Source organism: Macaca fascicularis, chromosome 2 (assembly GCF_037993035.2).
Source record: "Macaca fascicularis isolate 582-1 chromosome 2, T2T-MFA8v1.1".
In the NCBI taxonomy this organism is placed as follows: domain Eukaryota; kingdom Metazoa; phylum Chordata; class Mammalia; order Primates; family Cercopithecidae; genus Macaca; species Macaca fascicularis.
This window is the reverse complement of record NC_088376.1, coordinates 161,599,334-161,627,021: the sequence shown is the minus strand read 5'-3', so window position 1 is coordinate 161,627,021 and position 27,688 is coordinate 161,599,334. Positions and strand designations below refer to the sequence as shown.

The 27,688-nt window shown below is 40.1% G+C and overlaps 1 protein-coding gene and 1 pseudogene across 2 annotated transcripts in view; both read right to left on the bottom strand.

Moving 5' to 3' along the window:
- The window catches only part of HCLS1 (hematopoietic cell-specific Lyn substrate 1), a 29,989-nt gene extending 5,245 nt beyond the window's left edge, over positions 1-24,744 (bottom strand). The window contains exons 1-9 of one of the 2 annotated variants that reach the window (XM_045385493.3): positions 24,661-24,744; positions 23,053-23,136; positions 22,098-22,181; positions 21,106-21,179; positions 10,778-10,907; positions 8,954-9,064; positions 6,790-6,844; positions 1,318-1,428; positions 606-661 (exon numbers count right to left, since the gene is read on the bottom strand). In XM_045385493.3, the coding sequence (XP_045241428.1) occupies positions 606-661; positions 1,318-1,428; positions 6,790-6,844; positions 8,954-9,064; positions 10,778-10,907; positions 21,106-21,179; positions 22,098-22,181; positions 23,053-23,115 (684 nt within the window). In that variant the 5' untranslated portion in view covers positions 23,116-23,136; positions 24,661-24,744. The remainder of the gene's footprint in view (positions 1-605; positions 662-1,317; positions 1,429-6,789; positions 6,845-8,953; positions 9,065-10,777; positions 10,908-21,105; positions 21,180-22,097; positions 22,182-23,052; positions 23,137-24,660) is intronic. The other variant, XM_045385494.3, reaches the window with a different exon arrangement.
- LOC123572147 (U4 spliceosomal RNA) lies at positions 19,067-19,197 on the bottom strand (annotated as a pseudogene).
- Positions 24,745-27,688: the final 2,944 nt, after the last annotated feature.

The following is a 27,688-nucleotide window of genomic DNA, read 5'->3' as shown; positions in this document are numbered from 1 at the left end:
TGTTGCAGGAGAGAGGCAGGGGTATTGGTGACCTGGAGGTGGTATTGGGGGTTGGGGACCACTATAGGAGGTATCCCTAACCATTGGATGCTCAACAGCTGGACAGCATGTTCCAATGTTGTTTTGTGGTAGAGAGGGGGTAAAGAAGTTCTTAACTGCTGGGTTCAGCTCCCCCTTTCGAAAGCTCAGTGACCTTAGAATCCCACGTCTCCAAGCCCAGTTGCCTAAAATGTAGCAGGGCCCGTGGCCAATGCATGAGGAGGAACTACTATAGGGAGGACCGTGGCATGGGTTGGGAAGAGACTTAAGATTGGGTTAAGCAATACGAAGAAATCAATACAATTTCCAGTCCAACGCCACCTTTCCCTGTGGTTTATCTGTGTCTCTGTATGCCTCTCCCACTGTCCTCAGTCAAAGCTCAGGCTTTGGAAGACATACCCCTTGGACGCTGAGGGCAGTCAGTGGGGAGTGCAGGACAGCAGCGGACAGGCTCTGTGTGCCCAGCACCACCATCCCCTCCCTCTCCCAGCCTTCTTCACACTCTTCTCTGCTCACTTTCCTAAACTTAGAGAACTTCTTAAGACATTGGTGTTCTGGTGCTTTACCTTATCCACTCGGTCCTTCTGGATTCCATACTGGCCACCAAAGCCCTTGGCATAATCTGCAGGACAGAAAGTTCTGAGTTATAGGAGATCAAAATGCTGGGAATGTGTAGTAAGAAGAATCAGTGGGAAGAAAAATAGGAATGTGGAAAACAGACATAGGAGGAAATGTGAGAATCAGAGCATAGAGGGAGGCATGGATGGGAAGAGAAGGAAACAGATGGGGAAAAATCTGGGAGAGAATGGAGAAGAGAATGATGGAAATAGGGAAACATGGAAAGCGGAAAGCAACAGATAAGGAAAAATGTAAAAGAAATAGGAAAAAAATACAGAGGGCACTCCAGTCATCCCTATGGGTTCCAGGGAAGCAGTAAACCTCTTTATCCTCTGTGAGGACAGCAGAGAGCCCTGTAAGACTCATGGCAAACCATCTTCTGACCATCACCTAGCCTGTCTGTCCTCATTCCTTCCTCAATGCTCCCTTCTCTCTCACCTCCCTCCTAGGCCCTGCTCTTAATCCTGCTGTTTTCCTCTCCACCTCTCCTCTCTTCCCTCACTACCACCATCCATCCCCTATATGTGCTTACTGCCTGTGCACCCCCTGCTCTGCACATCTGCCCCCTCTGTATTCTGGGGCCCCTGGGTGAGCTTCCAGAAAGGAAGGAAGGAGAGCCCTGTGCTATCTGTGACTTTCCCCCTTCCAACCCCAACTCACCTCGCTGGGACTCGTGTTTCTCCGTCTCTCCCTTGTAGTCATATCCCAGAGCTGCTTTGTCCCGTTTATCCTTCTCCACCCCATACCGGCCACCAAAGCCACGAGAGTAATCTGCGGTCAAAGGAGCAGTCATGAGAGCCCACCCTTAGGCTCCAGCACACAGGGAAGCGCTGGAGAAGAGAGGTCAGCAGGAATGCGTGCAGAGTGTTAGGGGCCTGGGGAAAGAGCAAGGCTTGAATATAGGGGAATTAAAGAGAAACCGTGACTTAAGTAGTCTTTGAATTGAATATTGCTTACTTTTTCCCTCTCTTCTCTCATTTCCATGCCAAGATGAGAAGAACATTCCCATTTTCTCCCTTCTTCTTCAAGAAGGGGCAAGTATAGAGAGTGAGGAGATTGCAGAAAAAAAAAGGCAGATACATGAAATGTATGCCTTTCCCCTACTCCCATATAAGCACATAGAAATGTCAGATAAAACATAACACTTTTGTTTTAAAGAGTGAAGCTCAGGCTGGGCACGGTGCTCATGCCTGTAATCTCAGCACTTTAGGGGCCAAGGCAGGCGGATCACCTGAGGTCAGAAGTTTGAGACCAGCCTGGCCAAAATGGGGAAACTCTGTCTCTACTAAAAAATACAAAAATTATCCAGGCATGGTGATGTGTGCCTGTAGTCCCAGCTACTCGGGAGGCTGAGGCAGGAGAGAATCACTTGAACCCAGGAGGTGGAGGTTGCAGTGAACCGAGATTGCACCATTGCACTCCAGCCTAGGTGACAGAGCGAGACTCCATCTCAAAAAAATAAAAATAAAAAGTGAAGCTCAGAAGAAAGGAAGGAAAAAATTCTGGCTCCAGAAACCAGAAACAAAGAGATGAATCAAAGCTGTATGTGTGAGGGTAATTATGAACTGACACCACAGAAAACCCAAGGGCATTTTGGGGGGATTTTTTTGTTTGATTTTAGAGGCAGGCTCTTGCTCTTTTGCCCAGGCTAGAGTGCAGGGTACAATCATGGCTCACTGTAACCTTGAACTCCTGGGGTCAAGCAATCCTCCTGAGTCCCTGGGACCACAGGCACATGTCACCATGCCTCGCTAATTTAAAAAAAGTCTGTAGTGATGGGATCTCACTATGTTGCCCAGTCTAGCCTTAAACTCCTGGGCTCAAAGGACCCACCCCCCTCAGCCTCCCAAAGTGCTGTGATTCCGTGTGTGAACTACCACACCTGTCAGATTTTAAATTCCAAATGTAATGAACAGGGATTAGGATCGAGGCTCTGCAATTCTAATTTCCATATAAGAATGGGGGAAGAGGGAAGAAAGCCAGAAACGAAGCTCTGTCCACTCCTGTAAGAGAGTGCTAGAAAAATTCTACTCATTTACCCAGGAAAATCATGAGCGGGGCTTGTAGCCTGTTCAACATTTGATAAGGGGAAAATTTGCTTCTTAAGACATGGAAACTCTAAGCCTACATCTGAGTGTAGAGTGCAAATACACAAATTTTTTTTTTTTTACTACTTATGTGATGCAGGAATTCTAAGCTGAGAAATTAACTAAATACTGATCCAGGAAAATATATATTGTTGAAAGAGTAAGCATAAGAAAGATGGCATGAATATGAGACAAAGTTATCTCAAGACAAAATGTATTCTAAGAGACAAGAGAGACATGCTACAATGATAAAAGAACAATACCTTTCATCGGAAATATGTATGCTGGCATAAACCTATTCACAGAACCAAAATTCATGAAGCTCTCAAATAAAAGAAAAATGTAAAAAGCCAGGTGTGGTGAATGCCTGTAGTCCTAGCCTCTCAGAAGGCTGAGGCAGGAGGATGGCTTGAGCTCAGGAGTTTGAGACCAGCCTGAGAAACATAGCAAGACTCCAACACACACACACACACACACACACACACACACACACACACACACACAATGCAAAAGCTGACAGAAGTAGAAAGAGAAACAGACAAACCTGTAATAGTAGTTGAAATTTTTAACACCACTCTTCCATTAATTGATAGATATTTTAGGCAAAAAGGAATCAGTAAAATTATAGAAGATACAGACATTATCAATTAATAAGACCTAATTGACTCTTATACGACACTATACCCCAAAATACAGAATATACTTTTTTTCATGCATATAGAACAGAACATTGACCAAATAGACCATGTGCCGGTCCATAAGTCTCTAAGACAGTAAGTCTCAGTACATTTCGAAAGACTGAAATATTAGATATCATATTCTGATCACAATAGAATTAAAGTAAAAGTCAATACCAATAAAATCATCTAGAAAATTTCCCTGATACTTAGAAAATTAGTAACAACTTTTAAATAATACATGTGTCAAAGAAGAAATTACAAGGGAAATAAGAAAATATTTTTAACTGAATTTTTTTGTTTTTGCTTTTGTTTTTGTTTTTGAGACAGGGTCTCACTCTGTTACCCAGGCTGAAGTGTAGTGGCACAATCATGGCTCGCTGCAGCCTCAACCTCCTGGGCTCAAGCGATCCTCCCACATTAGCCCCCTGAATAGCTGGGACCACAGGTTTGTGATGAATGAAAATTACAATACATATAGTATTTGTTGAATGTAGCAAATGGTTGTAGTGAATGTAGTGTTTAGAGGGAAATGTATAGTTTTTTAAGTGCCCATATAGTAAAGGAAGGCTTAAAATCAATTATCTAAGTTTCTACCTTAAGAGGCTAGAAAAAGAACAAACTAAATCAACACTAAGTAGAAGAAAAACATAATAAAGATATGAGCAGAAACCAATACATTTTTTAAAACAGGTAAACAATAGAGAAAATTAGCAAAGCCAAAAGCTTGTTCTTTGGAAAGAATAATAAAATTGATGAAATTCTAGTAAGAACAATTAAAAAGAGAAAAAACACAAATAAATAAGATCAGAAATGAAAATACTCATTTCATATCACTAGAAATCTTACAGAAGTTAAAAAGAAGAGACTATTATAAATGAATTTATGCCAATAAATCTGACAACACAGACAAAATGAACAAAGTCCTTGAAAAGCACAACATACCATAACCAACTTAAAAAACAGAAAGACTTGAACTCCATGGGAAAAAATAATAATAAAGGAAAAAAAAGTCCATTACTATTAAGACCTCTAAAGTTGAGCCAGAAGTAGAGGCAATATTTCCCTGGATGAGGTACTTACTAAACCCAGGGCACATGAAATTTTCATAAAACAAATATCCCTCTTCTTCACTCAAATAAGTTTATAAACAAAGATTACGAACCATCAAGGAAATAAATAACCGTGAGGAACAGCAGATTAGTCAGAAGAACTCACACAGCCAAGAACTGCAAATAATATAAAATATGAAAGAAACTATAAAGTACATGTTTAAAATAATTAAAGAGCTTAAAGAAGTGGTACAGGGAACCATAATGAAACTATAATGTCTTATGGAAAATGAATCAGCAGATATGCAATAGAACTGAAAGAAACTCCAGAAATGAAAATATCTGATGTGGTGGCTCATGCCTGTAATCCCAGCACTTTGGGAGGCCAAGATGGGAGGATCACTTCAGCCCAGGAGTTTGAGGCCAGCCTGGGCAACATAATGAGACTTTATCTAAAAAAAAGAGAGGGAAGGGAAGGGAAGGGGAGGGAAGGGAAGGGGAGGGAAGGGAAGGGGAAGGAAGGGAAGGGAGGGGAGGGAAGATATTTGAAAGAGAGTTTAAAATGTAATGGACAGTTTAAATAATAATAAAATACAGCTAAAGAGAGAATTAGTGAACTTAACCTAGATCTAAAGGAATAACCCAGAATGCGGCTCAGGGACATAAAGAGAAGAGAGAAGAAGTATTATTCAAAGAGAAAATGCCTGAGAACTTTCTATAATGAAAGTCACATCTGAGGTTGGAAAAGAGCAGTAAGTCCCATATAGGATAATAAAAGTAGATCTAACATCTAGACACACCCTAATAATAGTGCAGAATATCAGAGACCAAAAGAAAATCTTTAATTAAAAAAACCCAGAGATATAAGACATGTTACCTACTCAGGAATGATAGTCTGACACAAGAGATGTCAGAGACAATAAAATAAGATCTTCAAAGTGATGAAGGGAAAATAAAAATGAAGAATGATGCAAAATAAAGACTTTTTCAAAGACTGAAAGCTCTTTCACAGACTCATTAAAAGAATTATCAATGGATATATTTTAGCAAGAAGGGAACAGAAGACGCAAAGGTGAAACAAAGAAATACAATAAGCAATGATGAGTTAGAAAATAGAAGACGCAAAGGTGAAACAAAGAAATACAATAAGCAATGTTGAGTTAGGAAACAGGTAAATACCTTGGTCAATTTAAATAAGCATTTACTAGGTAATAATAATGATTCATTTTTGTGGGGTTTATAAGATGGGACCAATAATAAGATGGAATGAGATGGAACCAATATACTGAACGACAACAATATGGTTGGTTAAAAAGAATGTAGTTAAAATGTTCTATGTTTCACATATACTCAGGAAGAGATTGTGATTAATTTTAAATTTAAGTCAAAGATGCATGTTAAAATTTGGCAATAACCTTCCAAAATAAAGGAATAGAAAACCTTATTTTCGATCCATTAGAGAAAAAAGAGGGATTCAAAAACTTGATCAATATTATAGAAAGCAATCATGGAGAAAAAGAGAAGCAAGTACACACTGAGTTTAAAAAGCATATAAAATAGGGCTGGGTACGGTGGCTCACACCTGTAATCCTAGCACTTTGGGAGGCCGAGGCGGAGGATCACGAGGTCAGGACATAGAGACCATCCTGGCTAACACAGTGAAACTCCATCTCTACTAAAAATACAAAAAAAATTAGCCAGGAGTGGTGGCAGTCACCTGTAGTCCCAGCTACTCGGGAGGCTGAGGCAGGAGAATGGCGTGAACCCGGGACACAGAGCTTGCAGTGAGCCGAGATCGCGCCACTGCACTTTAGCCTGGGTGACAGAGCAAGACTTCCTCTCAAAAAAACAAAAAAGCAAAACAAAACAAAAGTATATAAAATAGCGCTGGGTGCGGTGGCTCATGCCTACAATTCCAGCACTTTGAGAGGGCGAGAGGGGAGAATCACTTGAGCCAAAATGTTTGAGACTGCCTGGGCAACATAGTGAGACTCCATCTCTACAAAGAATAAAGAATTAGCCAGGCATGGTGGTGCACACCTGTAGTCACAGCTACTCAGAACGCTGAGGTGGGAGGATCGCTTGAGCCCAGGAAGTCAAAGTTGCAGTGACCTGTGATTGTGCCACTGCACTCCCGCCTGGGTGACAGTGCAAGACTCTGTCTCAAAAACAAACAAATGAACAAAAAGTAAATAAAATAGTGGTGAGCTGGGTCATGGAAGTTAAAGAACTGATGACAACTGTTGGAAGATAAAGTCTTAGCAGAAGAGCCTGCCAGTCAGATTGCCGAGGCTGAGTGAAGTCCAGTGTCCTTGCCTTTCTGAGATGTGTGCTTCTCCACTTCTCCTTTATAATCAAAGCCGACTGCTGACTACAGAGAAGAGGAGAGAGAATTGGTTAGAATCCGAGCTGACAGGTTTTCCCCTTCCTGACCTCCCCTTACTCCCAGCCAGTCCCAGAGGTAGTTTGTAGGGGCTTCAGGCTGAGTATGGGTGTTTAATGTAGAAACAGGCTGGTATGGACACAAGAGACTACAGAGTGATGAACATTGGCCCTGGACACAGACGGTTCTAGGTTCAAACCCTACATCCCCTATTTATAGTTGTTGAAGTTTAGGCATGTTCCTTTATATCACTAAGCCCCAGTCTCTTTTAATATAAAATCAGGAGAGGCATGTCTGTCTTGTCTACTTCAACTGTAAAATGAGAGAAATGATCCCTCTTCATTTGGGATATCACGAGAACTAAATGGGACAAGGTAAAGTGTCTACTTAGGTTCATTCGCTAACTTAGTGCTTTTCTTTCTAACGAATCCTCACAAAAGTGAAATGTAATACCTAGAAAAGCGCCTTATAAAGTATAAATCACTCTGTTCATGAAGAGACATTACCCTATTCCCAGTTGATAATGCTGTACCTCTTCTCTTTCATTACTCAATAATGGAAACACAATATGTGGATTTTGGTGGGATAACTGCAACCAGGAGAGTCTGGATCCTAGCCAGCTCCGGGACTGGACATGTTGCCCAGATACTCAATATTACCGCAGAGTTTTGTTCTCCATCTGGCTCAGGAACTATGGGTATCTGAGCAAGTCTGGGGTTTTGCATCTTAAGAACTAATTAACATGCATTGTTTCTTGATTTACATGACACACTGACTGGGTGATTCCATTTGTGGCTTGTGAGCAAAAGATGTCAGAATCGGAGATTAAGCAAAGGCAGGCAAGAGGGGGGCCAAGATGGAACAGGGAATTCCATCCTGATTCTAGAACATTGCATGCTCCATATTCCATTATTGCCTTCTACATCTTCCCTTAGCTTTGCAGTATGTTTTAAACTTTCCTGATTTTGTTTTTCATGGATTTCACCCCCATGATGCAAACAATTAATGTTCTAGAACTTAGCTTTAAGGATTCATGCCCACCTAATTAACAACTGTTGGTAAAAACAAAGAAAAAATCTCAGCTAGCTATGAAGAAGATGTCCTCTCTCTGTGTGCAGCTGCAGGGCAGGAGATACCATTCTGCACCATAAAAAATGAGCTCAAAGAATTTGACCTAATAAGGTGTGGAACTAAAAACATCAATGAGTTATCAATCTTACTCTCCTGTCAACAATATGATGCTGTAATCATATGATACTTTTTTTTCTCTTTAAAACAACATTTTCTTTTGTTTTGTACAAAGGAGTCTTTAAAAACATCTGGACTTTCTAGATTGATGCTAAATCCTGTAAACAGTAACCCTAATTAGTTGTTTAACTTGATTATCTGCTGCCATGGTAGTAATATTTATTATTTTTTTTAATTTTTATTTATTTATTTATTTATTTTGAGGCGGAGTCTTGCTCTGTCACCCAGGCTGGAGTGCAGTGGCCGGATCTCAGCTCCCTGCAAGCTCCGCCTCCCGGGTTCCCGCCATTCTCCTGCCTCAGCCTCCCGAGTAGCTGGGACTACAGGCGCCGCCACCACGCCCAGCTAATTTTTTGTGTTTTTAGTAGAGACGGGGTTTCGCCGTGTTAGCCAGGATGGTCTCGATCTCCTGACCTCATGATCCGCCCGTCTCGGCCTCCCAAAGTGCTGGGATTATAGGCTTGAGCCACCGCGCCCAGCCGGTAGTAATATTTAAACTGACAACTCTGTTTTCCTAAAAGGCATGAGTATTTATATGGTTTTGATGTTAAGCCAAAGAAGAGCTTAGACTATTCTCTGTTCTGTCAAACCAGTGGCTTGAGGAATTCTTCATTCAAACAGACAGTTTGAGAGGCTTCTCCTTATTTGAATCGCTGAGCTCAACATGTGGCTTCCAACATTGGCACCAAGGAACTTGCTGAGGGAGGTATCCCTGTGATGGTGTCAGGTCCTCACAGCATCCACTGCCCTGTCTTCCAACAAAGAAGCATGTGCCTCCATCCAGAGGTGAGTGTGGGCAACTTTCACATGACTGGAGGTGGGTGGTCGGGAGAGAGAGTGATCACTTACCTTGTCTGCCCTGTCCCTCTCAACTCCGTACTTGCCCCCAAAGCCTTTGGCAGCATCCGTCTGAGAAGAGTGCTTCTCCACCTCGGCAACATACTCATGGCCCACTGCACTCTGAGAAGAATCAAGGATGGAGTGAGTGAAATGATAAAAATGACCTTAAAAAAATAAATACAGAGATGGAGTGGGATGTAGGCATGTAAGAAATTCCATTCTGGGTCAGATCTATGGCCTCTGACAGTGGTGCCAAGGAATATGCGATGGGAGAGCAAGGTGACTTTTTCTGGAGACCTGCTCATTCCTGTTCTTCTTTAATACCATTAGTAATCCTTCATTCTGAACACTCCCATAGGATGGGCTGGGAACCAGGGGATAGAGACTGGATAGACAGAGCAGTGTTTAAATCAGAAACAAAAAGAGCTGAAACAAGAGCATTGTGCAGCAGAACACAGTGTAGTGTGGGGTAGTGTGGAGGAGAGACCAAGGGGACTGATCGGACGCCATAGCCGGGATGGAATTTTCACTAGGAGAGCCAGTGATTTTGTTCTAGATCTTTGCTCCTGTATGGCCATCAAAGTTCAGAAGTGAACTCTGAGCTTTATGCAACATGTAATGTAGGACATATATATAAAAAATCACTAAATACACAGTAAAGAAAATAGTAAAGAGAAGTTGTAACATAGATATAATACATAAACATTTAAAAGCAGCAAATGATTTTAAAACATATTTTTTCCTTCTCCACTTATGCTCCCTGTCTTCTTGGTCTAGGAGTTACAGTGTGGTTAGGGCTACAACAGGCCAGCAGTTCTAATATATAGGCTCTTATTTTCTGCCACGTATATCTTATGTGTTGAGATAAGAAAAATTTGATACAAATAATATGATATTTGTATCAATAATATTGGTCTCAATAATATTAGAGACCAAATGAACACTGTACTTTTGAATGAGTTTTAACTCATGAACCAATAAATGAGTCAAAAAATATATATTTTGATCTAGAACAAAAGTATCTGGGTGTTCTAGTGAAATATTTTATATATACTTAAATATTATATACTATATATTTATGAATAAACTATTTATAATATAAATATATTGTATCATATAATTATAATATATTAAGATATACATATAATATAATTTATATATTTGCATTTACTTATAATTATGTTATATATTAATATATATTTATAAATATATGCATAATTATATAAGTAAGTATATAATATATAATGTATTAATATATATTAATTATATACTTATATATAATATATACTTATATATAACTATATATTATATATAACAGATACTATATATAAATATATAACTATATAAGTATATAAATATATTATACATAAATATATTGATATATTATATATTAATATATATTAATGTTATATATAATCATATATTTTATATGTCACATTATATAATATATAATCTACATTATTAATATGTAATATGTTATATATTATATTTTATATCATTAATATATAATATGTAATATATAATATATACTATTAATATTATATATTATACTATATACTATATAATATATAAGTATATAAAAATATATATTATATTATATTTATTATGATTATAATATAATATATATTATATTTATTATATATTATATAATCATACAAATATATAATAAATATATACTTATATAATAATATACTTATATATAATTGGCTCTTATAGAGGTATATAATTATATATAAGTATATAATTATTCATAAATATTTACAAAATATATAAATAGATATATCAATTTTTTAAATGTATATTTTCAAAGCAAATCTTTCCCTTTCAAATTACCTTGTCCATTCGGTCTCTTTCTACTCCAAACCGACCTCCATAGCCATGGGATGCTTTGGGCCCTGACTCCATCTCTTTCTTCTTGAGAACATCATGCTCCTCTGATACTTTGTTCCTCAGCTGGTGGATGCTGGAAGAAACCACATGACCAAGGATCATCTATCCCAGGAAGGTCAACAAACCCATCTTCCCAGAAAAATGGAAGTCTTGAAGTCTGTCCTGTTTATTTTCAGTAATAACCTGGGCCCCCAGAGTATACTAGTGACAGGTCTAGAAGTAAAAGATCAGTCTGGCCTACATACCATAGCCTGATTTAAACTCTCCATAGGCCAAAAATATTTCCTCTAGTCTGTTATTTTGCTCACTAAAATAACCTTCTGACCTTTTAGTCCCATTTTTCATGTTCTTAAATATTAGAGGACAATGATACCTATATTCTGATAACTGGAAAGTTATTTTCTTTTCTGAATGGATCTGCTTTCTATCAATTAGAGGATGTGTCTCAAAAAGCAGAAAAATATTCACATACCATTGGACCTACACATTCTAGTTTTAGGAGTCTACACCAGGGAAACTATTTTAAATATGGCAAAGCTTAATATCTAAATGATACTCATTGAAACATAGTATATAATAGCAATAACTAAGAAACAATCTATATGACCAGTGGTTGGGTAATAGTTAAATAAATTGAAATATTACCTTTCACTAGTGTACTAGGAAGTCATTAAAAACAATGCTTATAAAAACACAGAATTGGGGAAATTTATTTAAACATTAGTAGTATTTTTTTAATGCTTTTTGGTCATGAATTAAGATCTTCTGCCCCTTCCCCACAGCCTGATAATACCTGAGAGAACTAATAACTAATGACAACTAACTAACAAAATCCACTCACAGTAATTGCTATGACATGTTAAGGCTCAAATTATCTTGATTTGAAGGGACACCTTTATCCCTAAGAGAAAGTACCACCAAAAAAAGGCATTCTCTTTCTTACTTCACACCCACTTCCATCTTTACCATGAAGGTGACTGCAATACTTAAGAGGGTGGAAAGCCATCTTGGCCAACCTCTTTGGCTTGAGGATATGAAGTGATAGCTCAGCACCAAATGACAATCAGATCTGTTATTTGGACACATAAGGATCAGTGGATTGTTGGAAACATTTGGGCAAGAGAATCCTAAATAAGAAATTTGACTTTCTGTAGCAAGCAATGAGGGTTTAGGGTATTGAGAGTGATATTACTGGGACTTCACCAGCTCAAGACAACCAGACACATTGGTTATACGTAGAATGGCTGTCTCACAGCAGAAATTGTCTTCTTTTACAGAAGAATAGATCCATCTGGTGGCCTTTAATGGATAATTCCACTAAAGGTCTTTTAAAAAGGCTTCTCAGCTTTAGCCACAGTTAATTTTAGAAAGCTGGCTATGAACCAGATGAAATTAAGCCAAGTGCTGGAAGAACCCCCTGTTCCCATGCCTCCTCTAAACTCTCTGGCAGCATTGAAAGCAGAGATCTTGTGTTGTCAGTTCAACACCAACACTGTGTCAAAAGCTACTAGTACCAAGGACATGTAAATGCCTGCCCAGTATCTTCCAACTGAAGTATTCAGATGAAAGATGAAGAAAAGGGGGCCAAAATTTACTTTCAAATGGAAAAAATATGCAATTTTTAAATGAGTATAATAATTGTTAAATGGGTTATAACTATATTATAGTTAAAACAAGTTTTTAAAAGGGATTAGAAAATGATAGGAATATTCATCTAAAGGATAACAGAAAAACTAGTCAGGGGATCATATCAATAGATGATATAATTTGAATGAAATTGTTGAGGCCCAAAGAAAATAAACTTCTTTAGGTTATAGCTGAAGTCATTCTAAACAGATTATTATTATTATTATTATTGAGACAGAATCTCGCTCTGTCACCCAGGCTGGAGTGCAGTGGCATGATCTCAGCTCACTGCAACCTCTGCCTCCCAGGTTCAAGCGATTCTCTTGCCTCAGCCTCTGGAGTAGCTGGGATTACAGGCATGCATGTCACGCCCACCTAGATTTTGTATTTTTAGTAGAGACAGGGTTTTACCATGTTGATCAGGCTGGTCTCAAATTCCTGACCTCAAGTGATCCTCTTGCCTTGGCTTCCCAAAGTGTTGAGATTACAGGTGTGAGCCACCACGCCCAGCCTAAACAGGTCTTAATTATATCATTCCTTCATTTGATAGCTATTAACTAAACAGCTTTTAAGTGTGAGGTACTATTAGGCTCTGAAGACATAAAGATGTTTAATGTATGGAGATAGAGGACAGCTAGAAGAGACAGAAAGGAAAACAAGAAATTCCAATTCAATATGCTGTGTTGTGCCTAAGAAACTTGACATATTAACTCTCAGATATCCAATTTAAGTTTTATAAGACTTTGGATTGATAAAGCAATGCAGTTTATGTGAACCAAGCAAAATGTAGCACCTCAAAGGTGACTCATTCCTCAATCTGTGTTTTTTTAAATTACAAAACTAAAAGTGCAAATGTGAGTGACTCAGAATATAAGGTTTTTATTCACAGATGTCATTATCATGTATGTAGAAAATCCTAAAGAATTCACACAAAAAAAGCTACTAAAGCATTGTGCATTTGCAGGGTCACAGTATACAAGTCATATCAAAATCAATTGTATTTTTACATACTGGCCATAAACATTTGGAAACTGAAAGTTAAATATAAATACATGAAATAACATGAAACATTTTAGGATAAACTTAACAAAGTATGTGCAACACCTAAACACTAAAAAATATTTCTAAAAATATTAAAGAAGACCTAAATAAATGGAGAGATATCCCATGTTCATGGATTGGAAAACTCAATGTCATTAAGATGTCAATTCTCCCTAAAATGATCTATAGGTTCAGTGCAATCCCAATCAAAATCTGAACAGGCATTCTTGTAGGAATTGACTAGTGAATTGTAAAACTTATGTGAAAATGTAAAGTCCTGAAATAGTAAAATTTTTTTTTTTTTTCTTTTTAAAGGAGAGCAAACTTGAGGACTACATGATTTCTTGACTTACAAAGCTACAATAATCAGTGCAGTATGGTATGCTGTCAGGGTAGAAAATAGATCAACAGAACAGAATAGAGTCCAGAAATAGACCCACATGTATGTGGTCAAAGATGCCAGGTAAGTCAATGGGAACAGGATACTCTTTTAATAGTGTTGAACAACTAAATAATCACATGGAAAAAAATGAACCTCAATCTTGACCTCACACTGCACAGAAAAGTCAACTTGAAATGGATCATAGACTTAAATGTAAAAGCTAAAACTGTAAGTCCTTTAGGACAAAACATCAAAGAAAGTCTTCACAACTTTGGGGTAGGTGAATATTTCTCAGACACATAAAGCATTAGCCCCATAATTTTTTTTTTCAATAAATTAGACTTCATCAGGATTAAGATCTTTTGCTCTTAAAAAGATGCCATTAATAAAATGAAAAAGCAGCCAGGTGCAGTGGCTCATGCCTGTAATCTTAGCACTTTGGGAGGTCAAGGCAGGTGGATCACAAGGTCAGGAGCTCAAGACTAGCCTGGCCAATATGGTGAAACCCCATCTCTACAAAAATTACAAAAATTAGCTGGGCATGGTGGCGGCTGCCTGTAGGCTGAGCTACTGGGGAGGCTGAAGCAGCAGAATCGCTTGAACCCAGGAGGCAGAGGTTGCAGTGAGCTGAGATCATGTCACTGCACTCCAGCCTTGGCGACAGAGCAAGACTCTCTCTCAATAAATAAATAAACAAATAAAGTGAAAAAGCAAGTTACATTCTTGGAGAATACACTTGTAAAACACATATTTCACAAAAGACTTACATCCAGAATATATGAAGAACTTTCAGCAACTTAATAAAAAGACAAACAACTCACTTTAAAAGTGATAAAAAGATGTGAACAGATATAAAATGGCAAATGAAAATATACTCAATAAAACTGGTCACCAAAGAAATTCAAATTAAAATCACCACATACTTAAAAGAGTGGTTAAGTTTGTTGTTGTTGTTATTTTGTTTTGTTTGTCTTTTAGAGAAGTTCTCAGTCTGTCACCCAGGCTGGAGTGCAGTGGGGCAAACATGGCTCACTGCAGCCTCAACCTCCTGGGCTCAAGTGCTTCTCCTGCCTCTCAGCCTCCCGAATAGCTCAGACCACAGGTGAGCATCCCCACACCAAGCCAATTTTTAATTTTTTTGTAGACACAGAATCTCTCCACGTTGTCCAGATGGTCTTGAACTCCTGGGCTCAATTCATGCGCCTGCCTTGGCCTCCCAAAGTGCTGGGGTTACAGGCATGAGCCACTGCACCCAGCTAAATTTAAAAATACTAACAATGGCAAATGTTGACAAAAATGTGGAGCATCTGAAACCCATACATTACTGGTAGGAATGAAAGAGGGTAAATTCCCTTTGAAAAAGAGTTTGAGTCTCTCTTATACCTGATGTAAATGACGAGTTGATGGGTGCTGACGAGTTGATGGCTGCAGCACACCAACATGGCACAAGTATACATATGTAACAAACCTGCACGTTATGCACATGTACCCTAGAACTCAAAGTATAATAAAAAAAAAAAAAAAAAAAGAGTTTGAGTCTCTCAAAAAGTTAAACATACACTTATTATATGACTCAGCAATTCTACTTCTGGCAATTTCCCAAGAGAAATAAGGATATGTCAACAAAAAGATTTGTATCCAAATGCCCATGACAGTTTCATTTGTAATAGATCCAAATTGTCAATAATCCAAATGTCTATCGACAGGATAATGAATAATCATACTGTGACATATCCATACAATGGGACACTACTTGACAATATAAAAGAACAAAAGACTTATATACACAACACCATGGACAAATCTGGAAAACATTATGCTGAAAGAAGACAACACAAAACAATACATTCTATATTATTCTGTTTGCATGAAATTCTATGCCAGACAAAACTAATCTATAGTGACAAAAAGATCAGTGTTTATGGGGTGTATTGACTGCAAAGAGGTGCAGGGAAATTTTCATGGTAATAGATATATTCTGTATCTTGATTGCATTGGTGGTTATATATATAGGTGGCTGTATTATATATATATAGTCAAAACTCATTGAACTATTTGCTTATAATGATTAGGTATCAATAAAGTTAATTTCTGGCTGGGCGTGGTGGCTTACACCTCTAATCCCAGTACTGTGGGAGGCCGAGGCAGGCGGATCACTTGAGGTCAGGAGTTCGAGACCAGCCTGGCCAACATGGTGAAACCCTGTCTCTACTAAAAATACACAAATTAGCTGGGCAAGGTGGCACATGCCTGTAATCCCAGCTACTCAGGAAGCTGAGGTAGGAGAATTACTTGAAGCCGGGAGGCAGAGGCAGAGGTTTCAGTGAGCTGAGATTGCACCACTGCACTCCAGTCTGGATGATAGAGCGAAACTCCATCTCAAAAAAAAAAAAAAAAGTTAATTTTTGAAAAATAATAAAGTGAAGAAAACATTAAATGAAAGAGACTTTGGGCACTCATAAAGAGGTTTGTTTATTAAGTGATTGTAGTATTATTAAAGCCAACTTATCAAGTACTTTGTCACTGTAAACAGAATAGCAAGCAGCCTTAGGGAATGGCAATAGCTTAGCTCTTGGGAATTTGCATTTTATTTCAACAAGAGAATTATGGACATGACAATATTATGTTTATTAGACAAAAACAATATAATGGTTAAGATTTCAGCCCATGGAGTCAGACTGAGCCAAATTCAAATTACTACAGGTTGAGTTTCCCTCATCCCAAACGCTTGGGACTAGAAGTGTTTTGGATTCAGAATTTTTTCAGATTTTGGAATATTTGCATATACATAATGAGATGTCTTAGGGACTAGACCCATGTGTAAACAGGAAATTCATTTATATGTCATATACACTATATTAAGAAAGGTATTAAAGAAGACCAAAATAAATGGAGGTAACTTTATTTTTCCCTTGGGGACGCCGAAAAACCTGTGTTGTGCACCTGTATTTTGACTGCAACCCATCACATGTAGTCAGGTGTGGAATTTTCTACTTGTGGTATCATGTGGGCTTTCAAACATTTCAGATTTTGGAACATTTTAGATTTTCAATTTTTGAATTAGGGATGCTCAACCTGTATCTCTGTATCATTGGACAAATTGCTAAACATTAATATATCCATTCACTTTTCTGTGAAATCAGGATGCCAACGTCATCTATGATATAGGGTTGTTTTTAAAAAGTACTGTGTTTTGCATGACATATAATAGCTTAATAAATGTTGGTCATTATTCTTAAGTTACAGCCATGGCTCTTCCCAGTACCCCTGTAAGGTAAACAGGGATGGTACTATAATCTCCAGTCACCGCTGGAAATCAAAATAGGATGGTAAAACATTATTACTCTCCTCAGCATCATGAGCCCTTTTACAGCAGAGCTGGAATCAGTCCGTAGAGCTCCAGAATTCTATTTCAATACTCTTGGTATTACACCATTCTTTATTTCCGCTTGCTGTAAAATGTCAGGGCACAAGAAAGAGGACAGGGTCACTGAGGCAGACATCCTATGGTTATAGCTCAGTAAAGATTTAATCTAAAGGCCAGACAGGTTCCAGGAAGTGCTGAAAGATTATTCCAGAGTGGTACCACTAAGTGTGTGGTCCACAAGCTGAACTGTTTCTGTTTCACAGGGATAAGAATAAAAATTGAGAATATGTGTTTAGAAACTTTTATAGCAATTTGACATAGTGATTTTATTCTCTTTCTTTTTTAGAAATGAGGTCTCACTATGTTGCTCAGGCTGGAGTGCAATGGCTACTCACAAATACAATCCCACTACTGATCAGTACTGGAGTTTTGACCTGCCCCATTTCTGACCTGGGCCAGTTCACCCCTTCTTAGGCAACCTATGGTCCCCGACTCCTGGGAGGTGGGAGGTCACTATGTTGATTCAGAATTTATTGTGGAGACCCAATCAGCATAGAGCACTATAGCCCAGAACTACTGGACTCAAGTGATCCTCCTGCCTCAGCCTCCTGAGTAGCTGGGTCTATAGGCACAGACTAGCATGCCTGACAACATCGTGATTTTATATCTATTGAATTTAAAAATACAAACTGTGTTTGTATTGTCTATGTTATTTTTAACCATTTATTTTTCCAGAAACTCAATTTTATTTTATTTTACAAAAGTTTCAGTCTGTGACAGGTTTGAAAATAAACAGACTGGTCAAGGGAAAAGACATCCTTGAGTCTTGAGAATGAATGGACAAGAGTGGAGAAAAGAAGGTGGAGAGAAGGGTGATAGTTCTTGAAAACCAGGCAGTTCCTTTACAGAATGGATAAGGGACGCATAGGACCATTTGAATTATTCACTGAATTACCAAATTACTACCCAAACTAAATTTATTCAAGCAGACCTAAAAAGAGACATCACGCTGTGGGGAAGGTAGTAAGATTAGTAAGAACTACAACCACTTCCTTTTCCTGCTTTTAGTGGTCTCAGCTCTACAGCTACTGTTTTGTTTTGTTTCATTTTGTTTTTGTTGTTGTTGTTTTCATTTTGGGATCTGGCAGTGTTAGAATCTACAACTACTGTTCTCCTCTCCAATTTCCCCCTCTTTTCCAAGGACCATGGTGATTCCCATCAGATGTTAAAGACTGGCTTAGCCCACACTAACCACGGGGAATCCCCAAATAGTGGAAACTTACTACTGGAAAGTCCTCTAGAGGTCTTTTTGATCCAGATGGGCAAAATGAGAATCAGAGAGGAAAAGGGACTTGTCTAAGGCCACCTGGCCTGTTACCAGTAGATACCAGGCTTTTACTCCTTGATAACCTGGGTAAATGGGAGATGAGAGAGCTTTTTTTGTCAATACCTCCATCATTTATTCTATCAGATATTCAGTTAGGTTAACAAGGAAATGTGCAGGGTCACCATGTTGTACAACTCCAGGGAGCACCAGTCAGGGTGATCTGTATACAGGAGTTGTGCAATACAACAGTACAGGTAGACACCACTTAGGAGAAAAGAGGGCTGTTGTCTGTTTACATGTTCGTTAGATTTTAGAAAGGAAATCTGATTAACCTATGTTAACAGGAAACAAAAATAACATCACTGAGCTGCTCAGAAGTGCTAAGTACTGCATTAGACATTGGCTATCCCATTGAATTCTCACTACACATCTTCTGGGTGGCTACTTTTTTTTACATTATTTCATTTTTTTATTAGGGTTGCTTTTTTTTTTTTTTTTTTTTTGCCAATGCCTACTATATTGCAAGTTGTCATGGTGGAGTGTTGGGAAAAGTTTTCAATTAGCAATAATCACACCTCAGATAAACCTCATTGGCTACAATACCACCACTGTGCAAAGCTAGAGTTGCTATTCTTATCCCTGTTTGATAAATAAGCTGAGGTTCAAAAAAGTTATGTGACTAAGTTCACATTGCTAAGAGTGGCAGAGTTAGGAATTGAATCTAAATCTATCTGATATCCAAATTCAAGCTCTTTCCGTAAGATTATGGCAGGAATTTAGGAGACTTCCTTAAAATATTGTACTCCTACCTCCTATATATGAAACAGGCACTGGGAGAAAAAAGGTACGAAGTATGCAGCCTCATCTGGACAATTCCCAGAATACTAGCACTGAGTGGCTTTTATTTAGAAAAGGAAAAGGGTCCTTTTTTTTTTTTTTTTTTTGATCTATGAGTCTATAGAGGGGTATCACAGAAACTTCCTGAATGACCCTGTTCCATTGTTTCAGTCTTTGTCCAGAATGGCATGGTTTAAGAATAATATTCATTATAGGTACTTAATTAAAACATTTATTTATTTATTTATTTATTTATTTATTTATTTATTTATTTATCGAGACTGAGTCTCGCTCTATTGCCCTGGCTGGAGTGCAGTGGCGTGATCTCAGCTCACAGCAACCTGTGTCTCCTGGGTTCAAGAGACTCTTGTGCTTCGGCCTCCTGAGTAGCTGGGATTACAGGCGCCCACCACCACGCCTGGCTAATTTTTGTATTTTTAGTAGAGACAGAGTTTCATCATGTTGGCCAGGCTGGTCTTGAACTCCTGACCTCAAGTGATCTGCTTGCCTTGGCCTACCAAAGTTCTGGGATTACAAGCATGAGCCACAACGCCTGGCCGAAATCATTTATTTCTGATTAAACAATGTGGTACTGTCATCCAGTTGTATAAACTTGTGCCAGGCTTTCACAGTGTGTTGCTTGTGCAATGTGGTCATCCACTGACACTTTCTAAAATCTAGAGGTAAAAACACTGCTCTTAGGGTGTGGTGGGGGGAGTTAAAAATGGAGCTTAAGACTTTATTAATCTTGCCATTTTGTGTGTAGTTGTTGAATGCTTGCTCGTTACACTATTTATTGTGTCTACCTTGCTACTAATGTTTGACATTCTGATACTATCCAAAGCAGATGGTCCTGGTTAGATGATCCTGAATAATCCATGGAAGAGAGGAGGGGATCTCTCAGCCTGAATATATGACATATCCCACAGAAACCCCTGGATATGTCTGTAAGTTCCTTTTATCTTCTGGTATCAGAGGGTTTTGTTTGTTTGTTTGTTTCTGGTAAGATGCAAATGGGGCTATAATCTTAAAGATTCCTGAACATCATTGCCAAAATAGTTTTTATCAACAGGTTTTTCAAGTGTTATATTTCTTCATATTACCATGCATGGCTTCCAACTTCTGTCAAATAGCTAAGTACAAATCTGTATTTTAAAAGTTATTTGGGCCAGGTATGGGAGCTGAAGTGGCCTCTTTTTATAGCATTTATTCTGAGTTCTTCACCTTGACATTTTACTGAATTATTCTTAGTCCATCTGAAGGAAGTCACCCTGAATTCTAAATACACATTTATATTTATCTGAAGAGATAGACAGGAGATAGATGACTGCCAGGTAGATAGATAGAGAGGACCTTAGTATTTGGGCCACTTCCTCTCTGAATCTCTCATGCCTTACTAAAGGAAGAGAGGCAGTTAATCCAATAGACCCCCACTTAGGGAAATAGCAGAGTTGTTAGGTATAAAAGACAGATAATAGCGTTGAGGAGGATAAGAGGAGAGACGTAAAATAGAAGTACACAATGACACACAAGCTACACACAGGAACAGACTCTAGAAAAAACCAAACACAGTAATACATAGACATGAACTACCCTATCCTTTTCCTCCCTCACCTTCCCCCAAGTCCCTGAGTTTTCTTTGGGCTCTTCCCATAACCCCCTTCCTTTTCCCCAGTCCTTTTGGCACTTACTTGATGTGTTCTGTGCGTCCAGAGCCCTCGATGGTCTTGGCTCCCCACCGCTGCTCCTTCTCAGAGATGTCATTCTGCAAATGACAGCACTCAGTAATATGTGACGGCAAGAAATGTGCCACATTGAGAAGGGCCACACAACTGATACATGCCCCCCATGTCCCCTGTGTCCACTGCCTTCTTCAGTCTGGGTCTTTACTCACATCCCCTCTATGTTTATCCCATCCTGACCCCATGTAAGAATTAAACTGGTGAGGCCGGGCATGGTGGCTTATGCCTGTAATCCTAGCATTTTAGGAGGCCGAGGCGGGTGGATCTCTTGAGGTCAAGAGTTCAAGACTAACTTGGCCAACATGATGAAACCCCATCTCTACCAAAAAAAATACAAAAATTAGCCAGGTGTGGTGGCGTGCACCTGTAGTCCCAGCTACAGGGACTACTCGGGAGGCTGAGGTAGGAGAATCGCTTGAACCTGGGCGACAGAGGTTGCAGTGAGCTGAGACTGCACCTCTGCACTCCAGCCTGGGTGACAGAGTGAGACTTGTCTCATAAAGCAAACAAACAAATAAAAAACACAAAGAATTAAACTAGTGAGCTCTGAAACCTCCATTCTTCCTCTGCATACTTCATGCCTACCCCATCTGGTCTCCTACAGCTTTTCAATCCCCCAGTTACACATGTCCAGCTTGAATCCTGGGTCATGGGCCTGGGGAGACCCAGGTTCACCTGCTTCTCAATTTCAGTATAGCCTGCCATCGCCTGTCAATCACACCGTCAAACTCACCCACGCCTGTCTCCTTTCATCCCTGATACCAGGTATCGTGCATGCCCCACAGGCGACAGCCAACTGTCCTACCAATTAGTCCCAGTAAGAGGGCTGTCTCAGTCCCAGAAGGCCCTCTTCCAAGGATCCTCAAAGGTCACAGAGTTGCCCAGATGCCCTCGCCACCCCACTCTCTGCAATATTCAAGCAAAGCTACTTCCAAACTCACCACAAAGTCAGGATCTGTGTCCCAATCATCACCCTGGGTCTCCACGGAAACAGACACATCATGGCCCACTACAGACTTCCACATCTGAGAGTGACAGGAGATGGGAATAATTAGGGACAAAAAAGGATCAAGAGGAGGGAAAATAGGAATGTTGAAGTCAAAATATAGAAGCCCAATATTTCCTGCCATTTTTTTTCTTAGAAGAAAATAGAAAATGAAGCAAAGCAAATGGGAGTTGTAGGAAGGCTTTTCTGCTCAGTTACAAGAGGAGAGATGGGGCTTTATTCAAGACAAACCAATGTGGCCTGGGCCCGCTTGGAGCTAGAGAGAAGTTGCCATGGGTGTGGGTAACACTAGGTAACCTGTAAGTCAAAATTGCTGGAATTGTTCACTTGTGTCCCGAGGCCAGCCAGGCAGTGGCTGAAGGTGGTTGGCAATGAGGGGTGCTATAATATCCCTAGAATTATGGCCTCATTTCACTCAGGTTTCTATATACGATTCCTTTGTCACTGTTGAAATACCAATTGGTTCAGTTTCTCACAAGTGAACATCTACGTCTCTCTTTACAACCTGCTGAACTATACTGAGAATTTTTCCAGCCTCTTGTCCAAGTGGTGTCCCACCTTCACCCTGAGACTGGTCACTTCACAGCTGCATAAGGTCAGTAGGGACAGTTGGCTGACATTTCCACACTGAAGAATGCATGGGAAAGCATTATTTGCTGGGAATAAGTCAGTTATTACTCAATTTTTAAAAAATGGTTCAATTATATTTCTAAAGAAAAGTAGTTCAAAAAATAGCATGTTTTCAAGTTGACAATTTATCATAGAAAAGAAAAAAGAATCATATATAATAAATCTTATTTTGAACATTAAGAGGTATTCAGTTTTTATCAACTAAATAAATGTTGCAGAAATATTTAGAGAACACTAGCTTGGAAGGGTGCCAAACTTACTCTGCTAGAGCATCCCCAGTGTTCTAGTCGGCCTTCTGGACTGTGCAGAAGGAAGAGCAGCATGGTTGCTCTGCATCTGTGGATCTTGGTGTGAAGAAGTAACAACAGACAATGCTCATCTGCTATGGTCGCTACTGAGACTTCTTGACCCTGGCACGACTTGCTAGCTGGCAACCCTTCCCTCCTCAGACACCTCATCCCATTGGATACCTTCTTCATGCTCTCCATTGTCTCCAAAGAGTTCCTTTACAACTACTCCTCGGGTTCTCCTGTCTCCACCTAGGCCTTCAGATTCTCCAGTTTTCTATTTCCACTTGAAAACTCCATCTTCTCCATTGAGCAACCCCTTAAAAACCAGCCCAGGGGAAGCCTGGGGTAAATCAGTTAAAGAGATGCTAAGGGGACACTGGGCAGATATTGACTGAGTCAGCCGTGAGTCACGGCTGAAAGCAGCTCGGCTTTCCCTGACGCGGGTGGAGACAGCAAAACAAGACTTAGAATCCTGCATCCTTACTACCCCTCTACTTCTCATCCCCTGGCTCCTGGGCTGCTGTGCAACAAAAGGACTGTCACACACAAAACTGGAATGGAGAAGTTTCTGAAATAGTCATGAGCAATAAGGAAGCAATGAGGACTGATGGTCCCATCCTCTTTCCTGTGGCTCCTCTGAGGCCTCAGCCTGACTCTCCCATTCACCCATTTTTGAAATAAAGAGTTTCTGAAATAGAGACAATTTATCTAATATCCTTGACCTATTGACCAGAAACCAGAAAGGTAAGAAGTGCTATCTAGAGGTGAGAACCAGAGAGTAATCTGGTGAGGCCTTGTTGCGATGCTGACCTCCTGCATCAAAGTACACGGACTGGGAGTCAGAAGCCCTGGCTGTCACCCCAGCTCTGTGACTAAGCCTCTGAGAGACCATCACAAGGGCATCAACAGAGTAGGTACTCATTTGCCAGGTATGAGACCAGGCGATTAATAAATACCAACTTGAATAATTTGCCAAATCAGCAGTTATCTCTGATTTCCCCAGTGGAAAATAATGAAGGGGTTAACCTAGCTAATCTGTAAAGTCTCCTTGATTTCTGACATTTGGGGATTCTGTGATCTACAATCACAGAAACTAGCCCCAGCAGAACCATCATGCCTTCTCTTGGGCTCCATCAGCACTTGGTACTCAGTGCTACTTTACATCAGTGACTACTTCCTTATCTGTTACATTTCCTATGTGGGTTTGTTTCCCTGAGACCATATGCTCTTCAAGGGCAGACACTGTTTTCTTCTCCTGTGGTCCTCCTCCCAACTCAGTACCTAGGGGAGACATGCCTTAGACTGGGTTGTAGATTGTCAGCAGAAACCAGGCAACACTTTGCTTGACGTTTGTGCTAGATGGCTCCTGAATCATTTGCCTTGAGTTTAAGTCCCTCCCTTCTGTTTCTATCTCCAGATGCTGATTTGCTACAACCACTCACAACCAGGCCTTCTGGCCATAAAAGGATAAAAGCCTACTAGTGGTGACCTTGCCCATCACCAAGGACTAAGAGCCAGGTAGGTTCCTCCTCAACAATTACTGTGTTTCCCGACTGTCCCATGGCTCAGAGTACCCACCTCCACCTGTGCGAGCCTCTGTTCTAAGCGCCCGGCTCCTCGCGTCCACACCGACTCCCTCTCTGGCTGCTGCCACTTCGGAGTGAGAAACTGAGCTGCTGCTTCAGTTCCGTATTCAGGTTTTCGTCATTTCCTGCCACCCCATCCTCACAGCTACTTCCTGAAATTTGAGTCAGTTCCTTCTGCTTTAGACACTTAAATTTTAAAAGGATTAAATGTTTCTGTGCCTGGTCTTTTTGCAAGGTTTTGACAATGGGGGTCATAGGGCAGTCATAGAAAATGCTGCTTTGACTCTGACTTTGTAATCTACTGAGAGAAACAAACATTCAACCAGAAAACATATTAGAGAATTCCATAGAACAGCACTGTATCCTAAATAGGGTGGCAGTTACGTTTGAGACTGTAAAGGAATTCAGAGCATTTGGTATGGGATGTATTCATCAAGAAAGGCTTTATGGGAGAAGTCATTTATATGTGGATTTTGAAGCATGAGACTTAAAAAGAAACTCACCCCTATATTACCCACGGCACTTAAAAGTGGAGTTTTCATATAGATGTTCAAATAAACATCGACCAGTTGAATGCCAGAAGGAATAACTCATAAGGGAAAAGGCAAGACATGGAAGGAGAAAGTTTCCTAGCTTGTTTGGGGCACTGTGGAGTCTGAGCTAACAAACTAAAGATTTGGCTCCAGATATTAGGAAGAATTCTGAAAGAACCAGGTGCTGGTCAGCTGATGGAAGGTCTTTGTGGCCTCCTGTTTCACTGCGTGTCAAGACTTGCTGCCCCTCCCTTCCCTCTTGAAGTCAGACGTGCTGAGGTGACTTGTTTTGGCCAGTGAGAGATGCCACTTTCTGGCGGAGACCGTAAGACCACTGCAAGCTTTGCTATGCTCTTTCACCACTGCCCAAGGCAACCTGCAATTCTCCATGTTGGCTCCTCCAGCAGACTGAGTCCCTGAGTGAGAAAGAACACAAGTGGAGCCCCATCCACCATGTGAGGGAATTGGAGTCTTTCACTAAATAGTCCTTTGTTTTGGCTACGGCGAATTTGAGGGTGTCTGTTATTGTATCTGACCTAGCCTCTCCTAATCTTGATTGTCTGTGGACTTCTTGATTTGTTCACAACGGTGCATTCTCCAAGGAGTTTAAGCAGGACTAGATGAAACTGGCCCATGATACAGGCACTTTTCTGCATTAGGAATATGAAGCCTCTGTCACTTCCAAATCTAAGGATTCTATGCCTGGGGGAGCTTTATTTATCCCTCCTACTTTATTACCTATTTATCGTGGTGGTACCGAAGTTATAAGGAAGAGTACATTTGTAGAAGGGAAAATAGTCTTGTAAAATCACTTGGAATCCTCATGTAGTGTCAAAATACGAATTAGACTATATACTGTGACACACCATCCAGGTACATAGTTCTCTGGAGAAACTAGAAATTAATCAGAGATGACACCAAGAAGCCCCATCTTTCTTTAGCAAATGTCACAAGTTCATTACTGATGAGGTAGTGAGGTGTATCACACAGAAATAGAACGGGCCTTGAAATCAGATAGACTTGGTTCAATTAAACCATTTACTGTACTTTGAGAAAGTGAGCTAGCTTCTCTCAAGCAGCAACTTAATATAAAAAACCATAATAGCTGGTCACGGTGGCTCCCGCCTCTAATCCCAGTACTTTGGGAGGCCAAGACGGGTGGATCACAAGGTCAGGAGTTTGAGACTAGCCTGGCCAACGTAGTGAAACCATCTCTACTAAAAATACAAAAATTAGCCAGGCATGGTGGCAGGCACCTGTAATCCCAGCAACTTGGGAGGCTGAGGCAGGAGAATCGCTTGAAACTGGAAGGCAGAGGTTGCAGTGAGTCAAGATCGTGCCACTGCACTCCAGCCTCAGTGGAAGAGTGAAACTCGGTCTCAAAACACAAAACAAAACAAAACAAAACATAATGCCCATCTAACCTGCTACATGCTATTAAGCTTCTCTTCTCCCATTCCCACCCAGAGGGATCCCTAGGGGTCTAATGTTTTCACTATGTGCTAGACAAGAGTTCTAGGACCATGCATGGACCTGCATCAATTTCATGCCCTAAGGCCCAGCTTATTTGATTCAGTATTAGGATAGATTTTCCTCACTGCATTCATCACCTGGCGTCTAGCAGCTAAGGCTGGAAGAATGCCTGCAGCTGTCACTGATATTGGCCAGTGAGAAGAAAGCCTGAATATGTAGAGCTTTCTACCCTGTAACCATTTCTGGCTACCTCCTTCCCTACTTCTCTTACCCACCTTCCACCCCGCCAGCATGCAAACACAGGTACTGAAGCACCTGTGCACATATCCATTCACTCACACATACACACACACACACACAAACTCTTCATTCTGAAAATAATTTTATTATTTTACATTTGTTCAGGAAACTTCCCAGGATGTTGTGACCAAGATTTAATCACCACAGTAGATTTAGAGCAGATCGGTCAGCCCACTGGTCTTCTCTCTTCTTTAGGGAGAGAATAGGCAGTGAACACATCATGTATACAGTAGGGAGAAAATAACCAACTGGTAGGATGGGGGAGGGGAGGGGAGGCAGGGAATAGGCACAAATGGAATTCAATCCTGGCTGTCCTTCTCAGGTCTGTCTATATTTAATTTTATCTTCCCTATATTCTCCTTCCATTGCCACAGAGGACAGAGACAATGGGGCTGAGAAACTGTAATAACTCTCACTAACAGCAAAGTAGTTTAGTACTTCAAGAGGCCAGGAGTTGCAGTGTGGTGTTAGACCAGTCAGACTCCTGGCTGAGAGTCAATGCCTACTACTGGCTCCCAGTGGCCCCTGGGCACTGTCTCAGGGCCCACGTTCCAGGAATATCTGGATATTCCTGGAACGACAAGAATTGGAACCCTGCTGTCCATAGATGCTTCTCCCTGCCCTTTGGTGAAAGGAAAGACTTGGGCCACTTAATACCTTAGTATACATGTGATCAAGGGCAAAAGCAAGGGGATTCTATCCTTATAGTCTAGG